Below are 26,266 nucleotides of genomic sequence, written 5' to 3'. Positions count from 1 at the left end.
CTTGGACTATTTTTACACACCTAATAGTCAGACTTTTTCCTCCGAAAAATAAAACCGCCCTCACAATAAATTTTTATTCCTGGGAATATTTGCATTTTTTCCCCCTCATAAAATTCCGATTTTTTTTCTTGGAATATTATGACTGTCCTCAGTAAATAACAGTAGCACTTAAAATAGTTGTTATTCTTGTATAAATTAACACTTTGTATCCTTGCAGAATGTTTAAAACATCAAAACATTTGGGCTTTATTCTTGTCAGATTATGATTTCCTTCCTCTGTAATATTGATTGAAACTTTGAATTTTAACCCCTCCAAATTAGCAAAATTTTACCTAAATATTTCAGTTTAATTAAAAAAAAATACTCCCATTCTACACAACAGTTTTATTGACGTATTATCAACACAAATTCCCCATACTGCTGCAAAAAAATGTTTTGAACACACTTGAATGGCATTGTGTGTGTCTTGGTTTAATTTGCTCTACTTGCTATGCGCGCTTTGGCCTGCTAGAGGCGGTGTGGTGCACGAATGCCGATAACACACCAAACAAGTACTGTATAGTTAGTACATTTCATTTCAACGACCAGAAGAAGAAAATTGAACTTGAACTACATAAATTTGACTAAGAACTAAGGATGAGTATTGTTATATTTTCTGTCTGCATGTTTTCCGAAACTGATTGTGTGTGAATATATGATAATTAAATGTATTTCTGTTTCTTCCGAGTGCGCACCTGGAGGGGGGAAAAAAAGAGAACCAGCCCCGGGTTTCGCTCGGATAGCCCGCCCGGGGCGCTCACCTGCCGCCCACGTTAACGAGAACGCCGCGACACATTGTCATGAAGCTCTGGGTAAGACCGACAGCACTGAATAAAATACAATGAAGTTGAGACATCTCAAAAAATCATGAATCCAAATCAACTTAAGTGGAATTCAAAATCACGCCTCAATGAACACTGTATCAGTCTGTCTGTCGTATACTGCCCCCAGGTGGGCAAGGTGAGAACACCACAAGGCGCAGTATTACATTTTACTGTGACCCAAAAAAAACCCATCACTGGATGTTTTTTTTAAAAAAATAAATGTAAAGTAAAATATTATGTAGTGATGTTTTGTTTGTTGGTTTCTACATTAAAATACATTTCCTAATGTTTATTTATTTATTTGTGTGTGGCGGTGGTGAGGGGGGCGTATGAGGGGACAGTTTCAGGCATTTCTATTCATTTCACTGGGAATATTTCAAGGCACCGGTGTTGGGGACAAATGAGTCAGACTTTATTTCTGATTGCATCCCAGCTTGCACCCCTGCCGACACCTTTCACGGGGCGCAACAACAACTATGAAACTCTTCATTTCTCTGCTCGTTAGTTGACACGTCTCATTTTTGTTCAAACGTCACTCCATGCTGTCAAATGTACTTCTTTGCCACAAGAGGGCTACAGAGAGTTTTGCATCCTCATCGTCTCATAAACTGTTCTACGGTAGGCGTGTATACAGTATTAGATGGACTGTATGTACAATGTAGTTGTCTGTAGAGTGATGTGTGCAATGTTTCATTGTTTCAAGGAGCTGGTGGCTCCTGTTGTTGCTCAGGGGGTTGCCACCTCTGGGTCTCTCTCATCCTGCCCCAAACTACAATGTGAGTAGGCCTCATATTTTATTTTATTTTTATTTGGCTCTTTTAGTTATGAACTGAAAAAAAATGTGATCAACAAATGAAATACATTCAGAGCACGCATTTTACTCGTATTTGGGTATTTTGTCCATACACTATTGAAAATAGCATGGTTAGCAAGTGCGTGGTCCTATGTGGTGATACTTGAGTAGAATTTACTCGTATGCTGAATACCAGCAGTATGTTGATGAGCATGTTTCAACGAGATGTCAAAGAGGAGGCGATTTGTTGGCGTGTCCACCTGTCTGCGTGCCCGCGCGCGCGCATATGTTTGTGTTTTAGCGGTCATTTGCGAGGGATTATGCTCGTCTCAATCCTTCTTTATCCCGCAGCTCAGTGTCACACCTCAAGACTACTCACTCACTCACTTACATGCCATGCTGACTTTCCCTGACATACCACCTCCAATTCATTACTACTTTGGCTACTACCGCATACCGTGCGTTTTCTGCGTTAACAATGTTTTTTTCTGCAATGTTTTGGAAATGACACCGGAGTGACGCAATGGGTGAGCTGTGCTGACATCACAACGCAAGCAGTGAAATGGGGTCATTGTATTGAATGTTTTTAGTCTGTGTCTTAATGCCTATTTGTTAATTCTGGTGCAGAGTTCGGTTGAGTTCTCTCGTTGCTTCTGTTTTGAATGCAGATGACATGAACGTGAGGTCCCAAGTGTGAGTGAGTGTGGATTTTTAAGAGGCACAAAACGGAAAAAGACATGAGGTAAGACAAGTTCTTATAGTATGGCTATGCCAAGGTCTTTTAAGTTGCCTTTTTGAGAGTTTTCACACACTTAAAAAAAATGGAGCAGCACCTGAATACAATTACATTTAGCAACATGAAGTTTTTTGGGCGTGTTTATTATGAGTAGAGCCACCAAAAAGTTTGAAGAAGCCATACCTGAATTTACACTGTAAGTCTGCCGTTCTGCTTTTAAGTTTACGTTTGGGCTCACGGCACCACTCCAGAATTTTCCGAATAATTCAACCATCAAAGACAGTGTCACTTAGCAACAGTAGCCCGACAAAAAGTCTCAAGAATCCTTCCCTTAAAACATGCAAGAAGTCTACCACTTTGGTTTGAAGCAGCCATTTTGGGGCAGAAGCACCCTCCAATTTTTAAAAACACTTATCAAGTCCCCAAAGACAGTTTTACCGAGCAAAATGAAATTTAGTAGGAAGGTCGATCATCAGGAGACCCACACAAAGCCATGCTTGATATCAGAAACGTGAAAATTTGCTATCGCGGTTTGAAATGTCCATGTTGGCTCAGCAGTGCCCTCCAGAATTGTTTTAAAATTCCCCCCTCAAGACATTTTCCTTTAGGAGCATGAAAAGTGTTAGCCATGTGTATGTTTTGTGGCCCTAGTACTCCCCCCCCCCCAAAAAAAAACCTCAAGACGCCATGCCTGAAAAGACGTGAAGTCTGCTATTTTGATGCGAAGTTTTTTTAGGGTTTTTTTTCTCCAGGAATTCTTCATTGACCAACTACCCCTGCAGATTTTGTCCGATTGCTACCAAATTTGAAACATGTACACAAAATGAAAACAATTCTTGCGGCGGTCCCGTGGTTGTGTGCCTTGCATGCTAAACAGTTCCTCTTTAAAACTACAGGCCCCCCTGACAGCCCCTTCCAACCACCTCGATGCCCACCGACAATAAAAGCTCTCATTCCATTGTACCAAATCATTAATGGAACAGAAATGCAAATAACTTTTCCCGCTCTTCTCACTTTTTTTTTTTTTTTTTTTTTTTTAATGAAAAGAGTCTTTTGTGGGATGCTGCATTGATGGAGTGTTGCCATGGTGAAACCTTTGTTACCCCCAAGAGCACACTACTCAGCTAGCATGTTCTGTGGAAAAATGATTTGTTACTTAAATCTATTTGGAAACATCAGAAATGATGTTAACAATCATAAAATGATGACGAAAGAATTCATTTGTGTCTGAGCATCGAAAATATTTTAGTACGTGAATATGGGAATATTTCTTTAAGTGCTTTGCACAAGGTGCTATTGGACTGCAATGGTGTACCTAATGAAGTGACCCGAGGAGTATTTGTTTCACTGTAAACTTTTTGGGGGGAGGGCTCAATAAATATATAAAAACATCTATATATCTAGATCTATATAGATGTGATGACAATGGGGGGGGGGGGGGGGGGGGTCAATTCTGGCTCCGGCCTTCTTGTGTGGAGTTTGCATGCTGCATGTTCCCCCCGTGCCTCCGTGGATTTTCTCCGGGTATTATGGTTTCCAAAAACGTGCATGGCAAACAACATTAGCAGTAAATTAGCGTGAGCTGCACCGCTTACAAGAAAACAACATGTCTGCTCAATCGGCTGTTGGCTGTTTGCCGCAACAAAACAACACAGACACGAAGACGCGGCTGCAGACGGCTTGTCGCCTTATCTGGCTTCGCCAGAAACACGAGCTTGACACACATGTTGACCACCTCGCGTGACACATTCGACACCCAGGAAGTGGCCCCGGCCCATCACTGCAATCTCACGTCATCCTGCACCCGGTGCGGGCCCAAGATTAGATTGGAATTGAGATGCATTGCCCATTTGGGCACATTGAAGAAGCGCATCGCTAACTCTAACAGGAGCACCTCCCAAGGCAAGGGAGCAGCCTCCGGAATGAATTGAAGAGTCGATTTTAACGTGTAAGCAATTCATATTGAGTCGGTGGATTGAAACTTTAAAATGTTTCATCCATCGATTCATTTTCATTCGTCTCAGGGGGCTGCCATTATGGCCAATACTGAGCTCTGCTGTTGACTGGAAGTGACATCAAAATGCCTTCGGGCTCACATTGCCCAACCCAGGTGCACTGTGATTACTCGTTACGTCAGCCTTTAAACACCATGATGTCATTTTTAGTCGACAGCAGAGGGCGGTATTGACCAACATGGCCGTCCCTGAGATGGATAAAACCAGATGGATTATGGTACATATTGCTTATAAAAAGAGAGGCAGTTAAATGTGACGCCATGGAAAATGTGGGTGCACCACAGAAAAAAAGTTGGGAGTCTAGAGCCCTGACATGAATTCAAAACAAATACAACATAATTTATACACATGTTTTCATAAATACACAAAGCATCCTTTTAAAATAAAAATGAAAGTAAACGTTCAATTAAAATCATTTTTCCAAAGATGGTCAGAATTAAAAGCAACTCAAAGCAAAAACATGAATACATAAATGCACTGACATTTAAAAAAAAAAACAATTCCAAACAAATAAAAACATTCCTCAATAAATAAACAGCTCTCATTGTCAAATGAATAAAATTTGCCCCCCCCCCCGCCCCTTTTTTTGGGGTGAGTCAGCATCTGAGGCTCCCCCGTCGGGAGCGCCCATAATGCCATCTGCTTGGTCCTCATTCGTCATCCCTCCAGCCCCCCTCCCTCCTGCCTCCCTCCATCCATCCCTCCATCCATCCGTGCTGCACAGGCTCAAAGGCAGGGAGACGACGTTTACTTGAGAACAAGAGGGATGTGACGGGGGGAAGAGGAAGAGGCTATTCCCAAGTATTTACAAGTGAGTCACATGATGATGATGATGACAATGATTACACCTTCTGTTGTGATGCCTGCTACATCCCGGTTGCCATCCACTTTGTTTCGGACGTTCCCATTTTGTTATTTGCCAGCCTGAAAGGGGGAATGACCGCGCGACAGGATTACATAAGAGCAGTGTGTGTGTGTGTGCGGTGCGTGCGTGTGTGTGTGTGCGCGCGTGCGTGCGTGCGTGTGTGTGTGTGCGCGCGTGCGTGCGTGCGTGTGTGTGTGTGCGCGCGTGCGTGCGTGCGTGTGTGTGTGTGCGCGCGTGCGTGCGTGCGTGTGTGTGTGTGCGTTGAGGCGGTTGTGCAGTTGTGTTTGCATTTCGCAAGCCCGGCCAACGGAACGTGGCTTTTTCATCCTTGTTTTTAAGGAGGGAGCTCATCTGCCAAAATGTACGGTTGTTTCCGGAAGAGTCGGCTTTCGGGTACCAGATGTGTAAAAGTGGTCATGCTTTAAAAGTAGTAAATACATATTCAGTAGTCCCGGGAGATTCTGTTGCAGAATCTCGACCATAAATTTGGATATGTCTTTGCATATCCACAAAAGCTGTCCAGGACATAAACCAATTTATCAGTAGCTGTGGTTTCTATTTTCTCATTCTGCCGACTTCCACTCTTGTTTTTGTTTAACCAGCCTAGCTGTGTCAAATGTCATTTTTTGTGTGTGCTACGGGCCGCTGAAAAATTTATAGTGGGCCACAATGGCCCTAGAGCCATAGTTTGGACACCACATCATATATAAAATACCAACCCAAAATATGCATGTGAGGGGCAGGTGCTTGTTTTGTCCACATTGGGGTTGCCATCCCCATGTTCTTCACTGTAGTATCTGTGACGTTGTATTTCGGTGGCTTTAAAGATCCGTGCCTAGTCTGGTGAGTGACGTGGGAGCTAGTGAAAGACATTGCATTCTTGGCCGTGTTAGCTCAAGATAGCTTGCGCTTGTCGCTAACCTTTAGCCCGTGTGCATGTCGAGTTACTTGCCGTAAACCGTGGCCAACAACTTGTCGGAAGTGAGCGTGATTATTATACGTTTATTTTCCTACCGTTAATTCAATAAAGCAATTGAAAGTGTGCCCATCCTTGACTACCTGAAGAGGGATTACAATTAGTTCTCGCCAGGGTTATAATCATTTGGTATTTTCCCCGAAGAGTTTTTAATTGCATTTTGTTGTTGAAATGTAGTTACTTTATGTTTTTTGCAGTATTTTTCATTGCTTTTCTTGGGAGTAGTGGTGCCGCGGCAGAGATTGTCCTCATGGCGTTAGAATCTGACAATTGGCAGTGAACACATCGCATGACCTCATTGTAGCACTAATTCAAACCAGACCACATAAACACTTAGTGGTCAAAGTACACTAAGGAAAACAAATGCAAGATAATAAAGGATAACGAAAACATACAGTGCAGTTAAGCCCCCGCGGCTTTTTTTTTTTCCAGCCTGTTGTGGCCCTGACACACTTTCCATGGTCTGCCTGATAACAAAAGTCACTTTGTGAATAAAAGGACGCTCTGAGAGTCAAGCTGGCTGTTACTGGTGCATTCTGGGTAAGGCGTTTATTTTTGGAGCCAGCACAGATTGTCCCGCTTTCTGCTTTTCTCATTCATTATGTATCAGCCCCGTCGAGAGTGCTTCCTAAGAGCAACTCGCAGCAGGATGGCAGCTGCTCCCAAGGAAGGGGGTGTGTCCACTCGGACGGGGTGTTGAAGGTGATGCGCGGCTTGGAACATTTGGGAATGGCTGTTGTATGACGTAAAAGCAACAGAGCTCAACGCTAAATGAGGTTTGTTTCTGGTTTTATTGGCAAGTTGCTTGGTAGGGTTTAGTGGTGCGCTACCTCGTTTGGCGCATTGAACGAGGTGCGTCGCATAAAACGTTTGAAAAAAGCTGGAATGATGGTTTGTAGGGTGTTGCGCGAGAGATTAGGAGTGAACAAAGTTTGTCAGGATGCTCAAAGGGTTGCGTGGCTAAAAAAGTTTCAAAATGGCTACTCTACAATATAACCAACCATGAGTCATCCTGCGCCAACATCACTGTATGGGAGTGTTGAATCTTATTAATCTCATCACTGAGTAAAACGAGTGAAACCGCATGTGTTGGTTGACACTTTTGTCCGAGTCCTTTCCTGTCTGTGACGGGATAATGACAGAAGGCGCACCCCCCCAAAATAATCTACTCACGACTTGGAGCAAGTCATCATGAATGGTGTTTGTCTGTCTGACAGGGCTCAGACAAATAAGAGGCAGATCCGGGGCGGACTCTACCGAGTCCCGCGTTTAGGATGGCCGCTGACGCCGTCAGCATTCCCAGCCCGGTGGTGCGCCAGATCGACAAGCAGTTCTTGATCTGCAGCATCTGTCTGGAGCGATATCACAACCCCAAAGTTCTACCTTGCCTGCACACTTTCTGTGAAAGGTGAGTTGTTTTGATTTGATAACCAAACAGCTTTGCCCTGAACAATACCTTTGCTAGCTTAATGGGAAAGGACAGTCGGATGCTCACGGTTAGCATTGATAGTTGCAATTTTAGATCTTTAAAGCAAATTGAGACTAATATAACCTACGCCCTGTACAACTCCATTGAAAAAATACATTTAAAATGAAGTGAGATAATGTGGTTGCGCAAGTGTGCACACCTTGTCATTACTGGGATATCGCTGTGCTCAGAATTCTCCGCACACTTTCAAACTCATCGGCACACCCCTGCCACCAGTTCACATGTCTCCGATTAATCCCAATTAAAGTGTTTTCTGACATATTTTTGCTTTCGAGCAGAAGTCACGTATGTTGCATTCATGGTGTGTGGTTGGGGAGGCGGGGGAGGGGGTGAAATGCTTTCTCTTGTTCTTATATCTCTGTACCACAGAAAGCCTGGCATTTGAACGGGTGTGTAGACTTTTTCTATCCACTGTAAGTGGAAAAATATAGTAAGAAATATAAATTTGACGGAAAATATTGTGTTCATTATTAAAATGAAATGTCATGAAAAATTCAAAATCTGCCGTTAAATATATTGATACAATTAAATAAAATCAAGGAGGAATCATTCCGATGAAATGTAAATATTGAATACGGAGAAAAATGGAGCTGACTAGCTGGGTGATGACATGACAGGCAGTGCAGTTGGCACCAATCTCTCAACCGACCTTTTGTTTGAGGGACAAAAGAGACCCTGTATGACACTGGTTGCTTCTCAACTCAAATACATCTTTTATTTCAAAGCGTCTGCATCGATTTAAAAAAAAAGCGACATTGAAGACTTATTTTGTTGATAAAACATGCATTTTAGGTTTATTGAAGACTCCAAATTGTCTTTGATTCTGATTAAAATGGGTTCATTTACTTTGTGTCCCCCGCAGGTGCCTGCAAAACTACATCCCGGCCCACAGTCTGACGCTGTCGTGCCCCGTGTGCCGCCAGACGTCCATCCTGCCCGAGAAGGGGGTGGCGGCGCTGCAGAACAATTTCTTCATCACCAACCTGATGGACGTCCTGCAGCGCTCGCCAGCCCATCGCCGGGTGGGCGGCGGCGGCCATGAGGCGGCGGCCGTCCTCAACGACATGGCCACCGTGGCGGCGGGGCAGCTGCTCTCCTGCCCTAACCACGGAGGCAACGTAAGCGGAACGCCGAGGCGGCGTTGCCAAAGCCTTGCTCAATGACGATGCATTCTACAACATGATGAGATGTGATTTCCTTGCGGCTCAGGTGATGGAGTTCTACTGTCCGCCATGCGAGACGGCCATGTGTCAAGAGTGCACGAGTGGCGAACACAGAGAACACCCCACCGTGCCGCTGAAAGACGTCGTGGAGCAACACAAGGCCTCGTTACAGGAGCAGATGGACGTCGTCAAGAGGAGGTACGCCTGGGATTTTTGTCAAAAGAATTCTGGGGTGTTGTTGGACATTTTCAAAAACAACTCGTGATCAACCGACATGTGTCCTCGAATCAGCATCACAGGTACCCTCAAACTTGTAATGAGTCAGTCCGATTGAAGGGTGACAAGTAGTTACTCTGTTGGTTGGTGATGTGGTGTGTACTACGTTAAACGTGGACCAGAGGAAATCCCGTTCAAGTCTACTGGAAATACAGCGTGGAAGCAGTTAATCCCATCTTTGTGAATCACTGCAATCCCAGTTCTGTCCTCGGAAAAAAAAATGTTTTGTTTTTTTTTTTGTCAGGTTGCCGGAGATCGACAGCGCCCTACTGATGCTTTCAGAGGTCCTGCAACGGCTGACCGGTCGAAAGAGCGCCATCGAGGAGGACATCCACGCCGCCTTCGACGAGCTGCAGAAGACGCTCAACGTACGCAAGAGCGTCCTGCTCATGGAGTTAGAAGTCAACTTTGGCCTCAAGCAGAAGGTGAGCTCACCTCAACATAGTTTTTGTGTAAAGGTCAAAGACTATTTTGCCTTCAAATAACCAAATACACTTTTTTTTTGTGGGGGGGGGCGTTGCAGTTAGAGTCCTCAATGAAGCAGGTTTTTAGCAATCGTCAAGGAGCTGGAGGATGAAGCTTAACTTTAACGTTTTCGTAAACATCATTGACAATTGAGTCTTCAATGAATCCGACTTAATGTTTATTTTTGGAAACATCAAAGACAATTCTGAGTCCTCGTTAAACCCAAGATAAGTCTTTTTGTAAACGACAGACACTTGTGAGTTGTCCCTGAAAATCCACTGGAGTGCTAATGCTAATCATACATTGAGAGAAGAGGCCTGCAGATTTCCGGCCCCGTGCTAGCTCACCCATTCCCCATCCCCAAAACCAATCATTTGCTTGGCTTGCCGTCCCCTGGAGCTGAATCACATGCTGATGACTCACCATTGACTCTCCTCCCAGATTGAGGAGGTTGGGAGTGGGCCAGGCTTGGTGGGTGGAGCGAGCTTGTGTTCCATCCGCTTGTAGATAGATGGAGCCAGTGTACAGGGTGCACTCGCAGGGTGTGTCACACTGCATCCAAGTCCTTCAAGGGGTACCGCGGTGTCTTTGGGGGTGGGGGGGTCAAAGACTGTGCCAGACTAATGGACTTTTGGAGCCTGAGGAAAAATGCACAATGGCCTCAGGCGGTGAACCAGAAGAAGAGTGTGACAGGCTGATTCACGTGAGTTCGCTTTGGTATTTGGTAAAACAACAGGACGGTGTCCAGGGGATTCAGATTTTTATGGTCCCTTTGGGGTCTTTGATAGCCACTTGCAAACTGTGTATTGGTGTTTTCAAAAGAACTTAATAGCAAGTCCGGCCTCTAAAAGAGTGGTGACAGTTTTTTGTTTGTGTCCCGGCCCGGCTTGCTGACGTAATTAATACACCACTATAGAACAATATTGCCCCCTGCTGGTTGTCTCAAAACACACTTTGCGTTGCTTGGAGCCTAAATTGTCTTTGTGTTCACTGAAATGTGCACACTTAATTGTTTTCAGCGTCAATGAAAACACCCCAAACTTGTATGGCAGCTTTATTGACGACTGCATTTACTTTGATGGTTACTAAAACATACGGTGCATTCGGTTTATGGAGGACAATAACATGTCTGACAAAAACGCATGTTAGGTTTGCTGAAGACTTAGGTTAAGTGAAGACAATGAATTGTCATTTATTTTTACATTAGGGTCACTGAAGACTTAAATGTTTGATATTTTCAAAAACTGGGACAGCATGTTCGGCTTGTTGGTGACTCTAAATTGTCTTTGATGTTTACTAAAATCAAGATGATCTGGTTCTCTGATTGTCGTTGACTATAAATGCGTGTTTGTTTTGCTGTTGGCGAAATTATCTCTGAGGTTTCCGAAAACACATACTTTAGATTCCCAGAATCAGGAGTCATTATTGAAGACTCATTATTGTATTTTAGGTCTACAAAAAACACACATTTTCTATTTACTCTCGGCTCTACATTGTCTGTGATGTTTACAAACACCCCTGTCTGTTACCACCAAGTAACCCTTCCGACCTACTGCCGGTTGTTTGTGTGCATGCGTGCAGGTGCTGCAGGCTCAGCTGGACAACCTGTTGCAGGGACAGGACGGCATCCGCAGCAGCTGCGACTTCACCGAGCAGGCCCTGAGCCACGGCGGCGAGGCCGAGGTGCTGCTGGTCAAAAAGCAGATGAGCGAGCGCCTGGCGGAGCTGGCGGCGCAAGAGCTCCCCTTGCGGCCTGGCGAGAACGACCAGCTGGACTGCTGCTTGGAGACAGAGTGCGTGAAGAAGTCCATCCACAACCTGGGCAGCGTGGTGACCACCAACGCTGTGGCGTCTGAGACGGTGGCCACTGGCGAGGGCTTGCGGCACTGCGTGGCGGGGGTGCCCACCTCCATCACCGTAACCACCAAGGTTAACGCCGCGCATCGATTCACGATGTACTGTGGTGCCACACAAGTTTAATTTGTCTCATCTTTCCCCTTTGAAATGAATGGAAATTCCATTAATTTAAAAAAGGCATCTTAAAAATCTTAAAAAGGCATTGAATACATGAATCAAACTCTTAAAAAATGTCAACAAATGAGAAGTTGGCTATTATGATTGTAAATAATCTCATATGTTAAATTAAATTCTTAGGAAAACAACACTGGTCAACACATTTTTAAATCGGTGATGCAAGTAAACTTTTTTTCAATGCTTCTTTTTTTGTAATTTAAAAGATATATATGTTATTTTTTGTGCCGATTCCAAATCTTGCCCTTGTTTTTTTCTCCACCCCATCAGTATTTCATAATAATAAAAAGATAAGAAGAAATGTGAGGAATTCCTAGATGGTGTTTCTTTGCCTCTGTAAAGCACTATGAATTTTCCTTGTGTCTCAAATGAGCTCTACAAATCAAGCCGCCTTTGTCTTTTCCTCAGGACAAAGACGGCGGGCTTTGCAAGATGGGCAACGCCGTCCTGACGGCGGAGATCTCCGCGGCCGACGGCAGCAAGGGCGACGGCGAGATCCTGGACAACAAGAACGGCACCTACGAGTATCTGTTCACTGCTCCAAAAGAGGGCACCTTCACGTTGTCCCTGCGCCTGTACGAGGAGCATATCAAAGGCAGCCCTTTCAGGACCAAGGCCAGCAAGTCGGCGGACGCTTCGGCGGCATCCGACGACGTCAAGAAGAGGCTCAAGTCGCAGGGCAGCAGCGGGCACGTCAAGCAGAGGGCCATCAAGAGGCCCGCCAGCATGTACAGCACCGGGCGCAGGAAAGAGAACCCCATCGAGGACGACCTCATCTTCAGAATCGGTATGCGCTTTCGTTTTTGTAAACATTCAAGGACGGCACAAAACTGCTGAACAGCCAATCAACATTCAATGCAAGGACTCATTTTGTGCATTTTTTTTTTTTTCACAAAAGTCAACTCACTCAAAATGATATTATTCAGGTACTATGTTTGTTTGTTTTGTGTAACAAAAATTGTTTGGCCTCCTGGTGTAGCAATAGAGGGCGATAAAGGGTGTAGGTGCAGCTAAATCATGTCTGCCATCTAGTGGTGAATGGTGACATTAGAACTTAAAACTACAGCTGATAAATATTTGCAGTTCGCAACCCACAAATTTGCATATTCACAGATTTGTTTTTTATTTCTTATTCAATGTTTTTAACATTTTGATTTTTTTCAAGATTTTTTTTTCCCCCAAGTGTCTTGTGGAACACATATTGAATGTGGAGCACATTTTTTAAACATTTGTTTTTTACAAATAAAACTTTTTTTTTTAATTAATCAATGGGCTGCTCAGAATGCCCAGTTGCCTATCCTTGATTTAACACGTGTTTCTGACAGTTTCGCATAGACGAGTCAAACTTGCGGGTTTCTCTTTCCCAATGCGCAGGCACCAAAGGGCGAAACAAAGGCGAGTTCACCAATTTGCAGGGCGTTTCCACATCGGTGGGAAAAGTGCTCATCGCAGACAGCAACAACCAGTGCGTGCAGGTACAAAAGCTACAACGTTTTTTTTCGTAATCAGTCATGTTTTTATCACAACATACTATAGCTGTAGACCCTCAGGCTTTTTTGTTCAATGTGAATTCTGAATTTTCTTTCCATAATATTTCCACAATTATCCTCACAGATTTTTTTTCCACATAAATTACAGTTTTGTCTCTGTTAATATCTTGTTCCCTGAATACTACATTATTTTCCAAACCAAACAACCAGTCATTTTAATAAGGTACAACTGAAAAGAGCTAAAGATTGTCTGTTTTTTTTTTCTTTCTCCTGACAGATTTTCTCCAATGAGGGCCTGTTCCGGAGTCGCTTCGGGGTGCGGGGCAGGACCCCCGGTCAGCTGCAGCGGCCCACGGGTGTGGCCGTTCACCCCAGCGGCGACATCATCATCGCCGACTATGACAACAAGTGGGTCAGCATCTTCTCCAGCGACGGAAAGTTTAAGGTAAGCCGGGCAACGTTTGACCTGCTCGTGGTAAAAAATGTACAGGTATTTGTAATATCACTGGTTTGATGTTTGAAGAATTTTTTTTTTCATTTATCCCCCATTATTCGCTGAAAAACTCACTGATAAATTTTTATATTCAAGGCCCAAAGCATTTAAAGCATTACTTTGCCGCAATTTTCTTGCATCTTGGTGCCAAGCAACTGTATTGAGATGACTTGAGGAGCTTCATTTCGACAACTGTAGTGCTTTGGTGCCAATGTGGTGCCTGGGAACGATGTTGAGGTGGAATGGGGAGTCTCACTAAGGCAAAAACTATGTTGAAATGAGTTGAGGAGCTTCAGTTTGACAACAGTATTGCTTTGCTGCCATCTTGTGACTTCTTGTTGTCAAGGAACTCTGTTAAAGTGAAGACTGGATCTTGAGTTTGGGTAAAAATAGTGCTTTGCCTCCATCTTGGTGTCAAGGTAGTATCTACGTTGATGGGAATTGAGGTTCTTCAATTCAACAAAATGAATGCTATCTCGTGCCACTGTAGTGCCAATGAGCTACGTTGAGATTAGTTGTGACTTTTCATTTGGACAAAAACTGAGCTTTGCCTTGCTTGTGGGATCAAGAGGCACTTGAAAGCCTTTTTAGAGTGGGCAAACTACTCATGGATTTTAGCCATTTGTGAAAGGACTCGGCCCCGACCACCCACAAATAGTCTGGAGTCGCACTATCTCAATTTTTAAATGTTTTTTTTTTTTTTTTTTTTTTTGGCGGGGGGGTATAGAACAAGATCGGCTCGGGCAAGCTGATGGGTCCCAAGGGCGTGTCGGTGGACAGGAACGGTCACGTAATTGTGGTGGACAACAAGGCCTGCTGCGTCTTCATTTTCCAGCTCAACGGCAAGATGGTCACCAAGTTTGGTAACCGCGGCAACGGCGATAGGCAGTTTGCAGGTGACGGCAAACAGACCGCACGTGCACCTTCTCGTCAACATCTAAGACAATTTCGTACCCTTCGGAACAGTTTAGAGTTTTGATACAAAATCTCATGTGCGTGTTTTTTTTTTTTTTTTTAACCAAATACCAAAGAAAATGTCGTGTCTTAAATGGACTAATGTGCAAGTCTGTCCACTGAGATGGCTTTAAACTGTTTTTATTCAACTTGTTTTGATTTTTTTTCTTGCCATTCAGGGCCTCACTTTGCTGCCGTCAACAACAACAATGAAATCATCATCACGGATTTCCACAACCACTCAGTCAAGGTAAGGCGTGTTTGATCAGCGCACCGATTTGGGATCGCTTCGGAACAAATGGCGGGAAAATGTGTCGCAGGTGTTCAACACGGAGGGGGAGTTCCTGTTGAAGTTTGGCTCCAATGGCGAAGGCAACGGTCAGTTCAACGCCCCCACAGGGGTGGCCGTGGACGTCAACGGGAACATCATCGTGGCGGACTGGGGCAACAGTAGGATCCAGGTCAGTGCTCGACAGGGGCTTCGTTTTAGTTACTTTTTATTTTGTTTGGAGTTGTTTGTTTTTTTTTTTTTTTTGTTAAATGTGTTTTTGAGCAGGTTTGCTCGTTTTTATTAGATTGTTTTTTCAAAATGCTTAGTTTTAGCTTAGTTTTCATTAGTTGTAGCATTTGTTTTTTTGTATTTCTTGTGTGGAAAATTAAGGCTCACGGTAAGTATTGGGTAGAAATTCACCAAATATATGACTTAAAAAAACATCCACAAATGAAATACAGGTACTGTGTAACAGTCCACCGACTTTGAATGAAAATGCAATGCCTAACACAGCTTCCACAGTTCAATATCAGCATTATTTGCAACGTATCGGATAGGGCTGCCGATACCAGCCACCGATACTTCATTCATTCATTTTCCGAACCGCTTTATCCTCCCAAGGGGTCACGGGGGGTGCCGGAGCCTATCCCAGCTGTCTTCGGGCAGTAGGCGCGGGAATAGGTTGCCAGCCAATCGCAGGGCACACAGAGACGAACAACCATTCGCGCCCACACTCACACCTAGGGACAACAGAGTGTTCAATCAGCCTGCCATGCATGTTTTTGGAATGTGGGAGGAAACCGGAGTACCCGGAGAAAACCCAGGCAGGCCCGGGGAGAACATGCAAACTCCACACAGGGAGGATGGAGCTGGAATTGAACCCGGTACCTCTGCACTGTGAAGTCGACGTGCTAACCACTGGACTACCGGGCCGCCCCCACGATACTTAAATCCCCAAAATAAAAAATTAAATCAAACCAAGTCCTCCTCGTGAGCAGTTGGTGCTGCACTGTGCCAATTTGAAACTCTATTGGGGAGTACCCAAGTGCGCATTTTCAAACTGGTATCGGTCTGAAAAAATTGTGGTATCGACCCTCACTAATTGAGGATAAGCAGAGCAGTGTCCCACTGGAGCCAGCAGATAGAAAGAAAAACTGTTTTTCTCCTTACTTAAGATGATATTCATGTCAGGTGTTCGACGGCAGCGGTTCCTTCCTGTCCTACGTCAACACGTCGGCCGACCCGCTGTACGGCCCTCAGGGTCTGGCGCTCACTTCGGATGGACACGTGGTCGTGGCCGACTCGGGAAACCATTGCTTCAAAGTCTACCGCTACTTGCAGTAGCCCCACACGCGCTCCCCACAATAAACTACGACACACACACGCACAGTATTGTGTGTGTGTGCACTCACGTAAGGAGCGGATTTGCACTCATCCACAATCACCTGTTGTGTGCCATTTGTGCCACTGGGACTGCCTGTTTTTTTTTGTTTTTGTTTTGTTTGTTTTTTTTTTAGGTTTTTTTTTGTTGTTGTTTTTTGTGCTTTTAGGAGTCACTTAAAACCAACGTACACATTCCATTGCATAATTTTGCCTGATGACTTAAAAAGTATCATACCAAGGAGTATTAATGCTATGATGAAAAGGGGAAAAAATTGTAACAATGCAAAGGAAAAAAAAACAATACAAAAGAGGTTAAAAATATATATATAATCAAATGGAAATAAAGACATGATATCGTGAGAATATTTTTTATCAGTTATGTCACATTCAGAACAAAATGTTTGACTCTATGAGGGAAAACGTTGCAACATTAAGAGAATAAAATGTTTAGGGTTAGGGTATTAGGGTAAATATTTTGACAATATTTCCGTCGCGCGGATAAAGACGGAGAGTTGAAAAATAATGTTGGAAGAATAACAGCATCTTGACAAGAAGGAGAATTAAGATGGAATATCAAGGAGGGAAAAAAAAGCAAGTTTTAATATTTCAAAAACAAAATGGTAGTATGATAAGAAGTCGTCACCAGGAAAAGAAAGTTAACGTCACGAAAAAAAAAAGGAACAAGAAGGGTTTTTTTTCCCAGAAAGTGGTCAGATTTTGTTTTCATCTTTTTTCACTTTTCTAGTAAACTAGGATTTCAACTTGTCACAATAATTTGGCTTCATTATTGGAAAAAAAAATCTTGTGTTCCATTTTTTTTCCTCATCAAAATTAATATTCCTTGAATACTTCAATTTCATCCCAAAATTTTTTTCTCTCATGATGACTTTTCATTATTATATTCATATTATGACTGTTCTTGAAAAAAAATCGTACTTTTTCTTGAAACATTCCGATTTTAGTCATGTGACATTAAAACTTTTATTGTCAAAAATGAACAATTATAAAATAATCCTTAAAATTTTACAATTTTATTCGGGTCACATTTAATCATTTTTACTCCTCAATTTTCCTCGGAAATTGTGATTTTTCTTACGTAAATCCTTTTTTTCTGTCTTTATTCTCATGTCATTTTCCTTGTAATTTACTAATTTACTCTTGTGAATATTTTGACTTTTTACCCCCTCTTGTCAAACTACAACTTTCTTCTCGTTGTACATTTTTTTTCCCTTTTCATCATGGCCCGAATAGCCCTCGGTTGCTTTGCACTGCATAACGCTGTAGCGGACAGAGTCTCACTCTATTTCTTCGGACAACGCACTCAAGTTATAACTGAGATATGTGTCGCGCAAAATACGTGCATGTCCACTACATGCGGTGTGATACAATAATGCTAAACATATGCATGACTTTAATAAGCATCAATGTCGCGTGTCACCGATTAGAGGAGAGAGAGAGAAAAAACAAAAACCCTAACCCACGTGCTACTGAGTCACTAAGTGCAATCTGCTGTGTTGTGACGCCTTACACCTTCGAACCAAAAAATATTTGACTAGAATTACGTACTAATAAAGTATATTGTAGCAAATAAATAGTTTAACCGTACAGAGACTACAGGCTGCAACGTTTTTGACGAGGATATTTTTTTCTACCCATTCTTATCAAATTATGTTTTCCATTTTCTTGTTTATCTTTCTCTTGATGTAGAATGGAATTAAAGTGCCCACTGGGAAAAAAAAACATTGTTTCTAATGTCTTTCTCTCATGATGATTACATGCTGTCGAAACATCATAATTTGACAAATTTTAATTTTTGCTATTGACATGAAAACATACTATTACTATTTGAAATATTTTATCTTCTTTTGGTAATATTACACTGATTGTAAAATATATTTTGCTTTTTTTTCTCATATTATGACTTCTTTCCTATTTGCAACTTTTTTTTTAAATTTACAACTTGGCTGACTTTTTACCGTAAATTATTATTTTATCCTAAGTAGTTTGATTTTTTTAATTAAAAAATGAAATTTCTCATATCATTACAAATTTATCATCTTATGACATGACAACTTTTTTAAAATTGAGTTACGATTTTGATATCTACACGTTATAATCACATTCGGAATTGATTCTGGTATAATCTTTCTTTTAATATTACAATTCTATCATGGTCATAATTCAAGTTCTCTCTTAAAATTAAGGTGCCTTGACCACCATCGGAAACCATTACACTTTCAACAATAAACAGTTTTGCCGGATTTTTGATCATATAAACATGCAGTGCTGCTATCCTTTGTCAACATGACTGATGAAAAGTGACAAACATTAAGATAAGCGCATTTCTTTCCGACACATATTCCATAACAAAAACATGTGACTGCGTTAGCTTGGTCTCATAATCTAACAGCAGTAGTAGCTATAGTTTCCGGGATACACTTGAATGCGACACAGTGCGGTCCCTTGACTGGACCTCCGCGGGAAATTCAGAAGCGCCACGACACTCTATTTTCATTTGGAGCCAAAACAAAACAAACAGGACAAGTATCAGACAAAAAAACGTTTTCACAACGATTTATCAGGCATTAGCGATAGTGTACTATTGTAGGCGGCCTAATCATCAAAATGGTAAGCTATTTTTGGTGTTTCTAGTAGCGTTTAGACGAGTATCGAGCTGGAAGTGACGTCTTACGGGTTTCACTTACTCAAAATTCCTCCGTTTTTACTTGAATGACATAGTACCGAATTGTTTAAGTCATTTAATTTGTGTTTTATTTGAAAAAAAATCGCGATAATGTCAACTTTTCTGAGAAAATGGTCGCTGAATGGATAGTTAGTAGTTAGCGTAAATGGATGCCTCCTGTCGCAAATCAGCGTCGTCTCAACACCGAATTTCATTTTACGTCTTTACTAGATTAAAATATAATGAAACGTGAAAAATAAGCGTGTTTTTAAAAAAGATTTTTTATTTTGGTATTTTAATTATCACTGCTATTTCAGTCCAAAAAGAAAGGACTAAGTTTGGAGGAGAAGAGAAGTCGTATGATGGAGATTTTCTTTGAAACCGTGAGTAATAGTCGGTGATTTATACACAAATCTTCACAAAAATAATGGTTGCCGTCTTTTTCTAATACACAATAAAATACTTATTTCTATTGTTGTTGTAGAAGGATGTATTTCAGCTGAAAGACATCGAGAAGATTGCCCCTAAAACAAAGGGAATAAGTAAGTAAATTATAATCCACAATCATAAAAAGCATTTAAAAATGACCCCGTTAACTATATTGAATATGTAGCAGTGCTACACCATGCAGAGAAACGACAGCTCTGTGTTGTATAAAAGTGCCTTTGCTTCAACAATAACAATGTAGTTGGCCGGGCTGGGCCCTGATTAAAAGCACATGTTTTTGAGCCCCTTACTCGGGCATGAAGTCGTTACTTATTGACGACGGGGAGAGGAGGGGAAGAGGGGCGTTTCCTGGAGATCCTTAATGTTTTCCCCAATATCCGACTGCTGGTGTTGCTCTGAATACTTTTTTTTTTTAAATTAAAGAAGTGTCACATTTCAGATGTCATTCTGGCTTGGCTACATTCTCTCCAAATGCCTTACAGGCCGCAGATGTTTTTGCTTTGTTGACATTAGAGAGGCACACACATTAAAAAAAAAAAAAGGAAAAGAAAAAAAAACATTCCGTCTGCAGTCAAATGCAAGCCAATCCAATTTTCCTGTAGAAAATTACAGAAATGGAGATCATCAGAATCGGATTGGATTCATCTCTTCTGGAATAAGTTTATTGCTGTTTAGTATAACTGATGAACGAAATAAATGATTCGGGCACATTTTATAAAATGAAATGCGGAGCTCTCCAATTACCACCATAACAGCCGGGGATGGAAGAGGGCGCCATGTCGTGTGATGTCCTGTCTGTGACGCCTTTTCAGCGCCCATGACGGTGAAGGAGGTGCTGCAAAGCCTGGTGGATGACAACATGGTGGACTGTGAGCGTGTGGGCACGTCCAACTACTACTGGGCTTTCCCCAGCAAAGCTCTGCACACTCGCGAGCTCAAACTGGAGGAGCTGAACAAACAAGTGAGCGCACATGGAAAAAAAAATACATTCTGAATCTGATAACTTCTCTCTTTTGGGCCCTTGACGTTAACAACAAGAACGATGAATTACAAGCAGAACACTTGCCAATTTTAGAATACTTTGTCCTTTTTTTTTTCTTTTTTTTTTACCAAAAAAGAAAAAAATCGGCAATTATTATTTGTAGATTTTAGTATCATTCAATCGATTAATGAGTTGGGGCCTAGGATTCCGCCAATGGAAGGTGCAGTTGAATGCAGGCCCATATTGATCTAGTTTACTCCCTGAATGGGTTGCTGCTTTTTTTTTCCCCAGTTGCAATCTAACTGTAATGCAAGACTGTTTATATTCAAAGGTGTCAGAGGCAAAGCAGCGCCAAATTTCTCTGCAGGACGCGATTGGAAAAGCCAAAGAAGGACGTCAGGATACAGTAAGAATACACGTTTGCGAGCAGATCAAATGTTAAATGTGCTCACAAGTTGATTGACCGTGTGTGTGTGAATGTGTAGAAAGAGAGGAGCGGCATGTTGAAGGAACTTCAGGCTCTGAAAGACGAGCGAGCTCAGCTGCAGACTGAGTTGGACAAGTACAAGGATTGCGACCCACAAGTTGTTGAACAGATGAGTGAGTACTAGTGACTAGCCGAGCCAATTTAATCGGCCAGCACTGGCTATTTTAAAATAAGCAAAAATCTGGCAATTTATTCCTTTTTTTTTTTTAACATTATTCCTTTTTTTTTTTTTAACACATTAACACATTACAACGTAGGTCAAGAATGATGATGTGTTTTTCGTGATGCAGGCGTCAATTTGAGGGAGGTGTTTATTTGTATTTTTTTTTTTTATCAGTGGATGACACACACACACTTTTAAGGACATGGCATCCATTTAAGGCTTGGCTAACATTTGAGGAAATAAGATAATTAACTGAGATAATTACACAAGCAAACCATTTTCTTCCTGCTTGGCCATCCATCTTGAGACAGGCGTTTATTTTATTTGTTGTTTGACACACCCCGCGACTAATCAAGGCACTGCGTCTGCCTACATATATATTTTTTTCACCGACGGAGCATCAATTAGCGGGATGTCTGTTTTTCTCAAATGAATCGGCATCTATTTGAAGGCGACTCATTTTCATGTCTCGTAAACGTACGTAACCTGTAGTTAGGCATCAGTTGTGCAGCGTGACGCCGACAGATGTGAGAGAACACCGTGTTCACCTCACGTCACTGGAAGGCTTAAATGATCCAAATTTCTCACTGCTATTGAAGATCAATCAAATGTATCAAAGAGAGGGTTTGAAATGAGAATACATTTTTATAAAGCGTGTCGTGCACATTGATTTCTTTAAAAAAAAAAAAAAGAAGAGGGGAATAAAATATTGAACTTTCAGTATTACAAATAGCATTTGGCACTGATTTGATGGAATTTTCTATATAATGTAAATATATGTAACGTATTACATATACACATTGACAGATGTAAATTTCGATATTCATTTGAAAAATATCAGACGCACACTTGTTGTTTTTTTTTTTTTTTTCTTAATGCATTACTGTTGTAGTGGATGCAAATACTTCAAACCAAAGACAATCGGGAGTCGGGTGCCAGAAAAGCGTGATCGGGACATCCCTTTGTAATGAATCTGGTTTCACAATGTAAACTCATTAGGACTTTTTCTGCCTTGGACTGCCAACTCGTTCTATCATTACCGTGAGTAATCCACAAACCAGTTTGCCTTTTCTCGTTTTGCAGGAAAATCAAACATGGTGGCCAAAGAAGCTGTTTCTAGGTGGACAGGTGAGTCATTTTCCGGCACACCCTGCTTGCAATTAATTTCAAAGGAGCACGAGTGCGGCTTGTGAAACAAGTGACATGTGAAGACTCTCGTTTTCTCTCTCTCTGTCCTATTGTTGACTCCCCAAGTGTAACCATGGTGACGGTCAAAATGCCTCGGTCTGTTTGACCGAGCTGGAAGTGAACAAAAAGCAAAACAGGAAGTGAAAGGTGAAGAAAATGGGGTCGGTGTGCCGTTGAATTGAATGATACGCGCATATTCAAACAAGAAGACGAATAAAAAAAAAGATTTGGGGAAAATACAGCTGATCTCTTCTTTTAAAGAATGGCTTTATGAAAATGGCATACTTTTGTTCCATTTCTGGCACATATATTCATTTCCAAGGTGCCGAAATAGGTTGCTGTAGAAACAGAAAGGAAAAACGGAAAACAAAGAGCACAATTACAATATAGTATATCCAGGCCCCACTACGAATTAGCCACCGAAACGGGTCGCTAGAGTAGATGGAACAGAAAGTAAACAGAATTCCGCTGGTGGCGGGCACACATTTACCCTTTGGCTCGACTAGTTTGCCGCTTAAATGGGTTGCTGTAGAAGCTGAAACAGAAAGCAAACAAGATTCCTCCAGTGGAGGGTACAATTGCAGTCATGGCCAATACGTTTGCTGCCTAAAAGGGTTGCTGTGGAACCTGAAACATAAAGTAAACTAGTCGTGGTTATGATTTTATACAGACCCCGAAAACGTTTGCTGTCCAAACATGATGCTGAATACGATGAAACAGAAAGTAAACAGGACTCCATCAGTGGTAGACCGCTTAAATGGGTCACTATAGAAACGGGATTTGGAGGACACAATTACATTCTCAACCAACTAGTATGTTACCTAAACAGGTTACTGAATCAGCTGAAACTGAAAGAAGCACAATCAGACCCGGCCGAAAAACCCTTGCGCTTTCTTCCTGCCCCGACTGAATCATGGCTTTCCAATTCCAAGAACACGATCAACACCTCTGTCCCCCGACTAGGCGTACCCGTCAAACCACCCACATTCAAAATTATTTTTTTGTTTGTCTTTCCAGACAATGTTTTTGCCATCAAGTCATGGACCAAGAAAAAGTTTGCGTTCGATGACAGCCGCATCGACAAAGCCTTCGGGATCCCCGAGGACTTTGACTACTTGGACTGACTGACTCTCGGTTCTCCAGTTGAAGGACGCACGTCTTGTGTGACCAGATGGATCTCATCGGCTCATGTTTGACTTGTTCGCGCAACCGGAGACGAAACAAAGAGCGTCCATTAGCGGGTTAGGTGACAAAAACTGTTTTGCATCTGTTGGCCTAAAAGCCGGACTTCCCGAGGAGATCCGTCATCGTTGAATTTTGCCTTTTTCGATTGTTATCGCAGGGTTCCATTCATTGCCACTTGACAATGCAAAACGTTTCTTCGTTTCTACCCCGGGCCCGTACAAACGATATTTCTGTTACGAGCCAACAAAACGGGAACAATTCTGTCACGGCATGTCAGCGATGACGACTGGCATCTTCTGCAAAACGAGATGCGGATCGGCGGTGTGTTTACTCAGATAAGCTCAGTGAGTCAACGCATGTACTCCAGCGTTCTGTTTTTCCACCGCTTACGCCGTAAAAGACGTCACTTTATTTTTTGCTTTACGATACGCCAGGCGGCTTTGTGACTGCAGTGAAAATGTGCTGACCCTGTGAAGTAGCTCAAGAGATAGAGGAGAGGGGGAGAAAAATGTCCATAAATGCCTGAGTGCAGGTTTGTTTGGACACACCCACCTGCGGCGTAACATCGCTCGTGTGTGTACTTGCCCAACCTGTCATCGCCGCCAATCGTCACGCTCTTTCGTGCTGAATTTACTGGCGACTCAGGGAAGCACACTTGGAACGCTCACATGGTGTTATTGAGCAGATGAGGAACGGGACCTCGCACTTCCTTTTTCACGGCAAATACTCCAACCTGTCATCTTCCAGTTGGGGATGCACAGGGATTATTCGATAGTAGAGCGTTCTCGGTCCAGGAACCACTTATTTACCGGCCAGAAATGTTTCCGAGGATTCCCGTCAGAATCCTCCTTCCGGTTAAGCATCACTGCAATGTGTAGCTCTCAAATGTCCTCACATTTTTTTTTCTTTGAGGAAATGTCATGTTTCCCAAGAACAGAAACATGTTTTTGTTGGATGAAAAGTCATCATCTTTCAAGATTAAAATAGTCCTCTTCCAGGATAATGTGCAATACGTTGTTGGATGTGGACTGATTTGGGTGAATGATGTGAAATGATGTGGGGGGGGGGGTTGCTGGATGTTGAATGAGATGAAATTATGGTGGGAAGTGTTGACTGATATTGAGTGATGTGGGATGATTGGAATTAATATTGGTAAAAAAATCTTGATTGATTTGGAATTATATTTGTGAAAATGTGGAATTCTTTGCATGTGGAAATTTCGGGGTTGTAGAAAAACGTTCCCAAGGGGAGTTCAACATTTAGAATGTGGAATGACAACAATGTGACTTTGTGACGGTGAATGTAACATTGGGACTGAATTGGCAATTTTGGGTGGAACTGTGGGAAAAACTCTTGTTTTATTTTTAAAGAGGCTAAATAATATTACCCCGACTGGGGTGACACACAATTGACTTCACTTTTGTCGACCACGTCGCTGCTTGCTTGCGCATTGCGCATGCGCCGGAGTAGACCGTGGAAGGGAGGGAGGCGGGAGCGAGGGAGGGCCGGAGTGCTAGCTGGCGGAGGAGGCTGGGGGGCGGCTGCTGTGGCTGCTGTGCGCCGAGACAACGAAGGAAGCACCGAGCGAGCGAGTGCGGCGGCGGTGTGGTGAAACACAAGGCATGGCGGGGCCGCAGGACTTCCAGCAGGGCAGCTACTGTCACCGGAAGACGTGGCTCAACGTATTACTGGGAATATTGCACTTAATTTTACACTGCGTGCAGAACGGAGGAGCTCAGAGACAAGGTTCGTCCGGAAAAAAAAACAAACAAAAACAAAACAATCATCTTTTTTTTCTCCTCCCGTAACGTCAAGTTCGCCAGGCGTTCATTTGACAGCGCTCTCGAATGGGGCTTTAATAGTTCGCTTCACGCTTTCTTTACACCCGCGCGCTTATTGAAGTGTTTTTCGACACTTGTAGCTCCGAGCAGTTTAGAAGGAAAACGTGACACAAAAGGTTTGTTTGTGTGAGCAAGTTGGCTTAGCCGCCGTGCTAATGCTTCCTGCTAACTAGCGAGCTTTTGTCAAAGCGATGCCAAGTCATGTCACCCTTTTCGTTTCGTTCATGCGCTCGCTCGGAACGAGGAGCTACTTTCGTTACCGCCGATAAATCTGCGGATCGCTGCTGAAGAAACTTCCCACCTTACGTCTGACCTGATATTTTGTTTTTCTCGCCCATTCAAAAGCTCTGAATCAAATGGCCACCAGCGTGGTTGAGGTCTGGCAGCCGGAGGATGCAGATACGCTTGTCCCGCTGCAGGTAAACGCCACACCTTATTTATGCACGTTTGTAAATATAATTTTTCAGAAGTAGTTTATTAATTTATTAAAAAAATTTCGCCCCAAAAAGAGCTCCAACCGGGTAAACGCCACACCTTATTTATGCACGTTTGTAAACATAATTTTTCAGAAGTAGTTTATTAATTTATTTAAAAAAAATTCACCCCAAAAAGAGCTCCAACCCGGAGCACGTGTGTGACATCCATTGTTTGTCTTCACGGTGCACATGTGCACCCCCCCTCCTCCTCTTTTGTCCCCGTACTCCATTGACGATTATCGCAATTTTAGTTTTCCAAGGACTTTGTGTATTTATAAATGATGCATATGTCAGATTTTTGTCATGCAAACTGCGCCTGGTCAGCCCCTCCACCATGCGGCTTCCCTCAATGCAATGTTCTAGTCTTCACTACATCATGGAGGTGCAACAGGCTGCTTTTTTTTGGGGGGGGTACTGTACAAGACCATGATTCTTTTTTTCCTAGTCATTATTTATTAAGAATATTTGATTTATGTGAATAGAATAGCATTTTGTCACTGTAATGGGAGCAATAAAAACAGTTATTAATATTAGGCATTACATGAGTGTAT

At 42.6% G+C, this 26,266-nt stretch overlaps 3 protein-coding genes across 11 annotated transcripts in view; all 3 read left to right on the top strand.

Annotated features, from left to right (window-relative positions):
* Positions 1-742: 742 nt before the first annotated feature.
* On the top strand, positions 743-17,993 carry trim2a (tripartite motif containing 2a). Of its 6 annotated transcripts, XM_019862442.1 has the most exons (15): positions 743-851; positions 1,567-1,639; positions 2,325-2,398; positions 7,466-7,656; positions 8,600-8,855; positions 8,947-9,098; positions 9,421-9,601; positions 11,223-11,570; positions 12,081-12,459; positions 13,047-13,147; positions 13,440-13,607; positions 14,383-14,557; positions 14,789-14,859; positions 14,930-15,070; positions 16,072-17,993. In XM_019862442.1, the coding sequence occupies exons 4-15, from the start codon at positions 7,523-7,525 to the stop codon at positions 16,222-16,224; spliced, it is 2,259 nt and encodes a 752-aa protein (XP_019718001.1). In that variant the 5' UTR covers positions 743-851; positions 1,567-1,639; positions 2,325-2,398; positions 7,466-7,522; the 3' UTR covers positions 16,225-17,993. The 6 variants fall into 6 exon arrangements, with proteins under 6 accessions (XP_019718001.1, XP_019718000.1, XP_019718002.1 ...); XM_019862441.1 differs by lacking the exon at positions 2,325-2,398; XM_019862443.1 differs by lacking the exons at positions 743-851; positions 2,325-2,398 and adding an exon at positions 1,433-1,481.
* Positions 17,994-18,547: 554 nt separating this feature from the next.
* Positions 18,548-24,398, top strand: mnd1 (meiotic nuclear divisions 1 homolog (S. cerevisiae)). 2 transcript variants are annotated; one of them, XM_019862393.1, is made up of 8 exons: positions 18,548-18,891; positions 19,264-19,329; positions 19,431-19,488; positions 20,206-20,354; positions 20,707-20,781; positions 20,861-20,975; positions 22,109-22,153; positions 22,280-23,173. In XM_019862393.1, exons 1-8 carry the CDS (start codon positions 18,889-18,891, stop codon positions 22,282-22,284), a joined length of 516 nt encoding a protein of 171 aa, XP_019717952.1. In that variant the 5' UTR covers positions 18,548-18,888; the 3' UTR covers positions 22,285-23,173. The 2 variants fall into 2 exon arrangements, with proteins under 2 accessions (XP_019717952.1, XP_019717950.1); XM_019862391.1 differs by lacking the exon at positions 22,280-23,173 and adding an exon at positions 23,231-24,398 and having other exon boundaries at positions 18,552-18,891.
* Positions 24,399-24,902: 504 nt separating this feature from the next.
* The window catches only part of tmem131l (transmembrane 131 like), a 29,346-nt gene continuing 27,982 nt past the window's right edge, over positions 24,903-26,266 (top strand). For all 3 annotated transcript variants that reach the window (XM_019862389.1, XM_019862390.1, XM_019862388.1), the window contains exons 1-2: positions 24,903-25,144; positions 25,585-25,658. In XM_019862389.1, the coding sequence (XP_019717948.1) occupies positions 25,021-25,144; positions 25,585-25,658 (198 nt within the window). In that variant the 5' untranslated portion in view covers positions 24,903-25,020. The remainder of the gene's footprint in view (positions 25,145-25,584; positions 25,659-26,266) is intronic.

This window comes from Hippocampus comes, unplaced genomic scaffold (assembly GCF_001891065.2).
Source record: "Hippocampus comes isolate QL1 unplaced genomic scaffold, H_comes_QL1_v1.1 scaffold7, whole genome shotgun sequence".
NCBI lineage: Eukaryota > Metazoa > Chordata > Actinopteri > Syngnathiformes > Syngnathidae > Hippocampus > Hippocampus comes.
This window is presented reverse-complemented; position numbering and strand designations above follow the sequence as displayed.

What these genes read in the sequence shown, in the direction of transcription:
- mnd1 (XM_019862391.1), top strand. An exon ending in TGGAGATTTTCTTTGAAACC is followed by an intron (nt 19,330 to 19,430) that starts GTGAGTAATAGT and finishes TTGTTGTTGTAG; the next exon opens with AAGGATGTATTTCAGCTGAA. An exon ending in ACAAGTTGTTGAACAGATGA is followed by an intron (nt 20,976 to 22,108) that starts GTGAGTACTAGT and finishes CTCGTTTTGCAG; the next exon opens with GAAAATCAAACATGGTGGCC.
- trim2a (XM_019862441.1), top strand. Translation starts at nt 7,523, where the DNA reads ATGGCCGCTGACGCCGTCAGCATTCCCAGCCCGGTGGTGCGCCAGATC. An exon ending in ATGGACGTCGTCAAGAGGAG is followed by an intron (nt 9,099 to 9,420) that starts GTACGCCTGGGA and finishes TTTTTTTGTCAG; the next exon opens with GTTGCCGGAGATCGACAGCG. An exon ending in TCCACAACCACTCAGTCAAG is followed by an intron (nt 14,860 to 14,929) that starts GTAAGGCGTGTT and finishes AATGTGTCGCAG; the next exon opens with GTGTTCAACACGGAGGGGGA.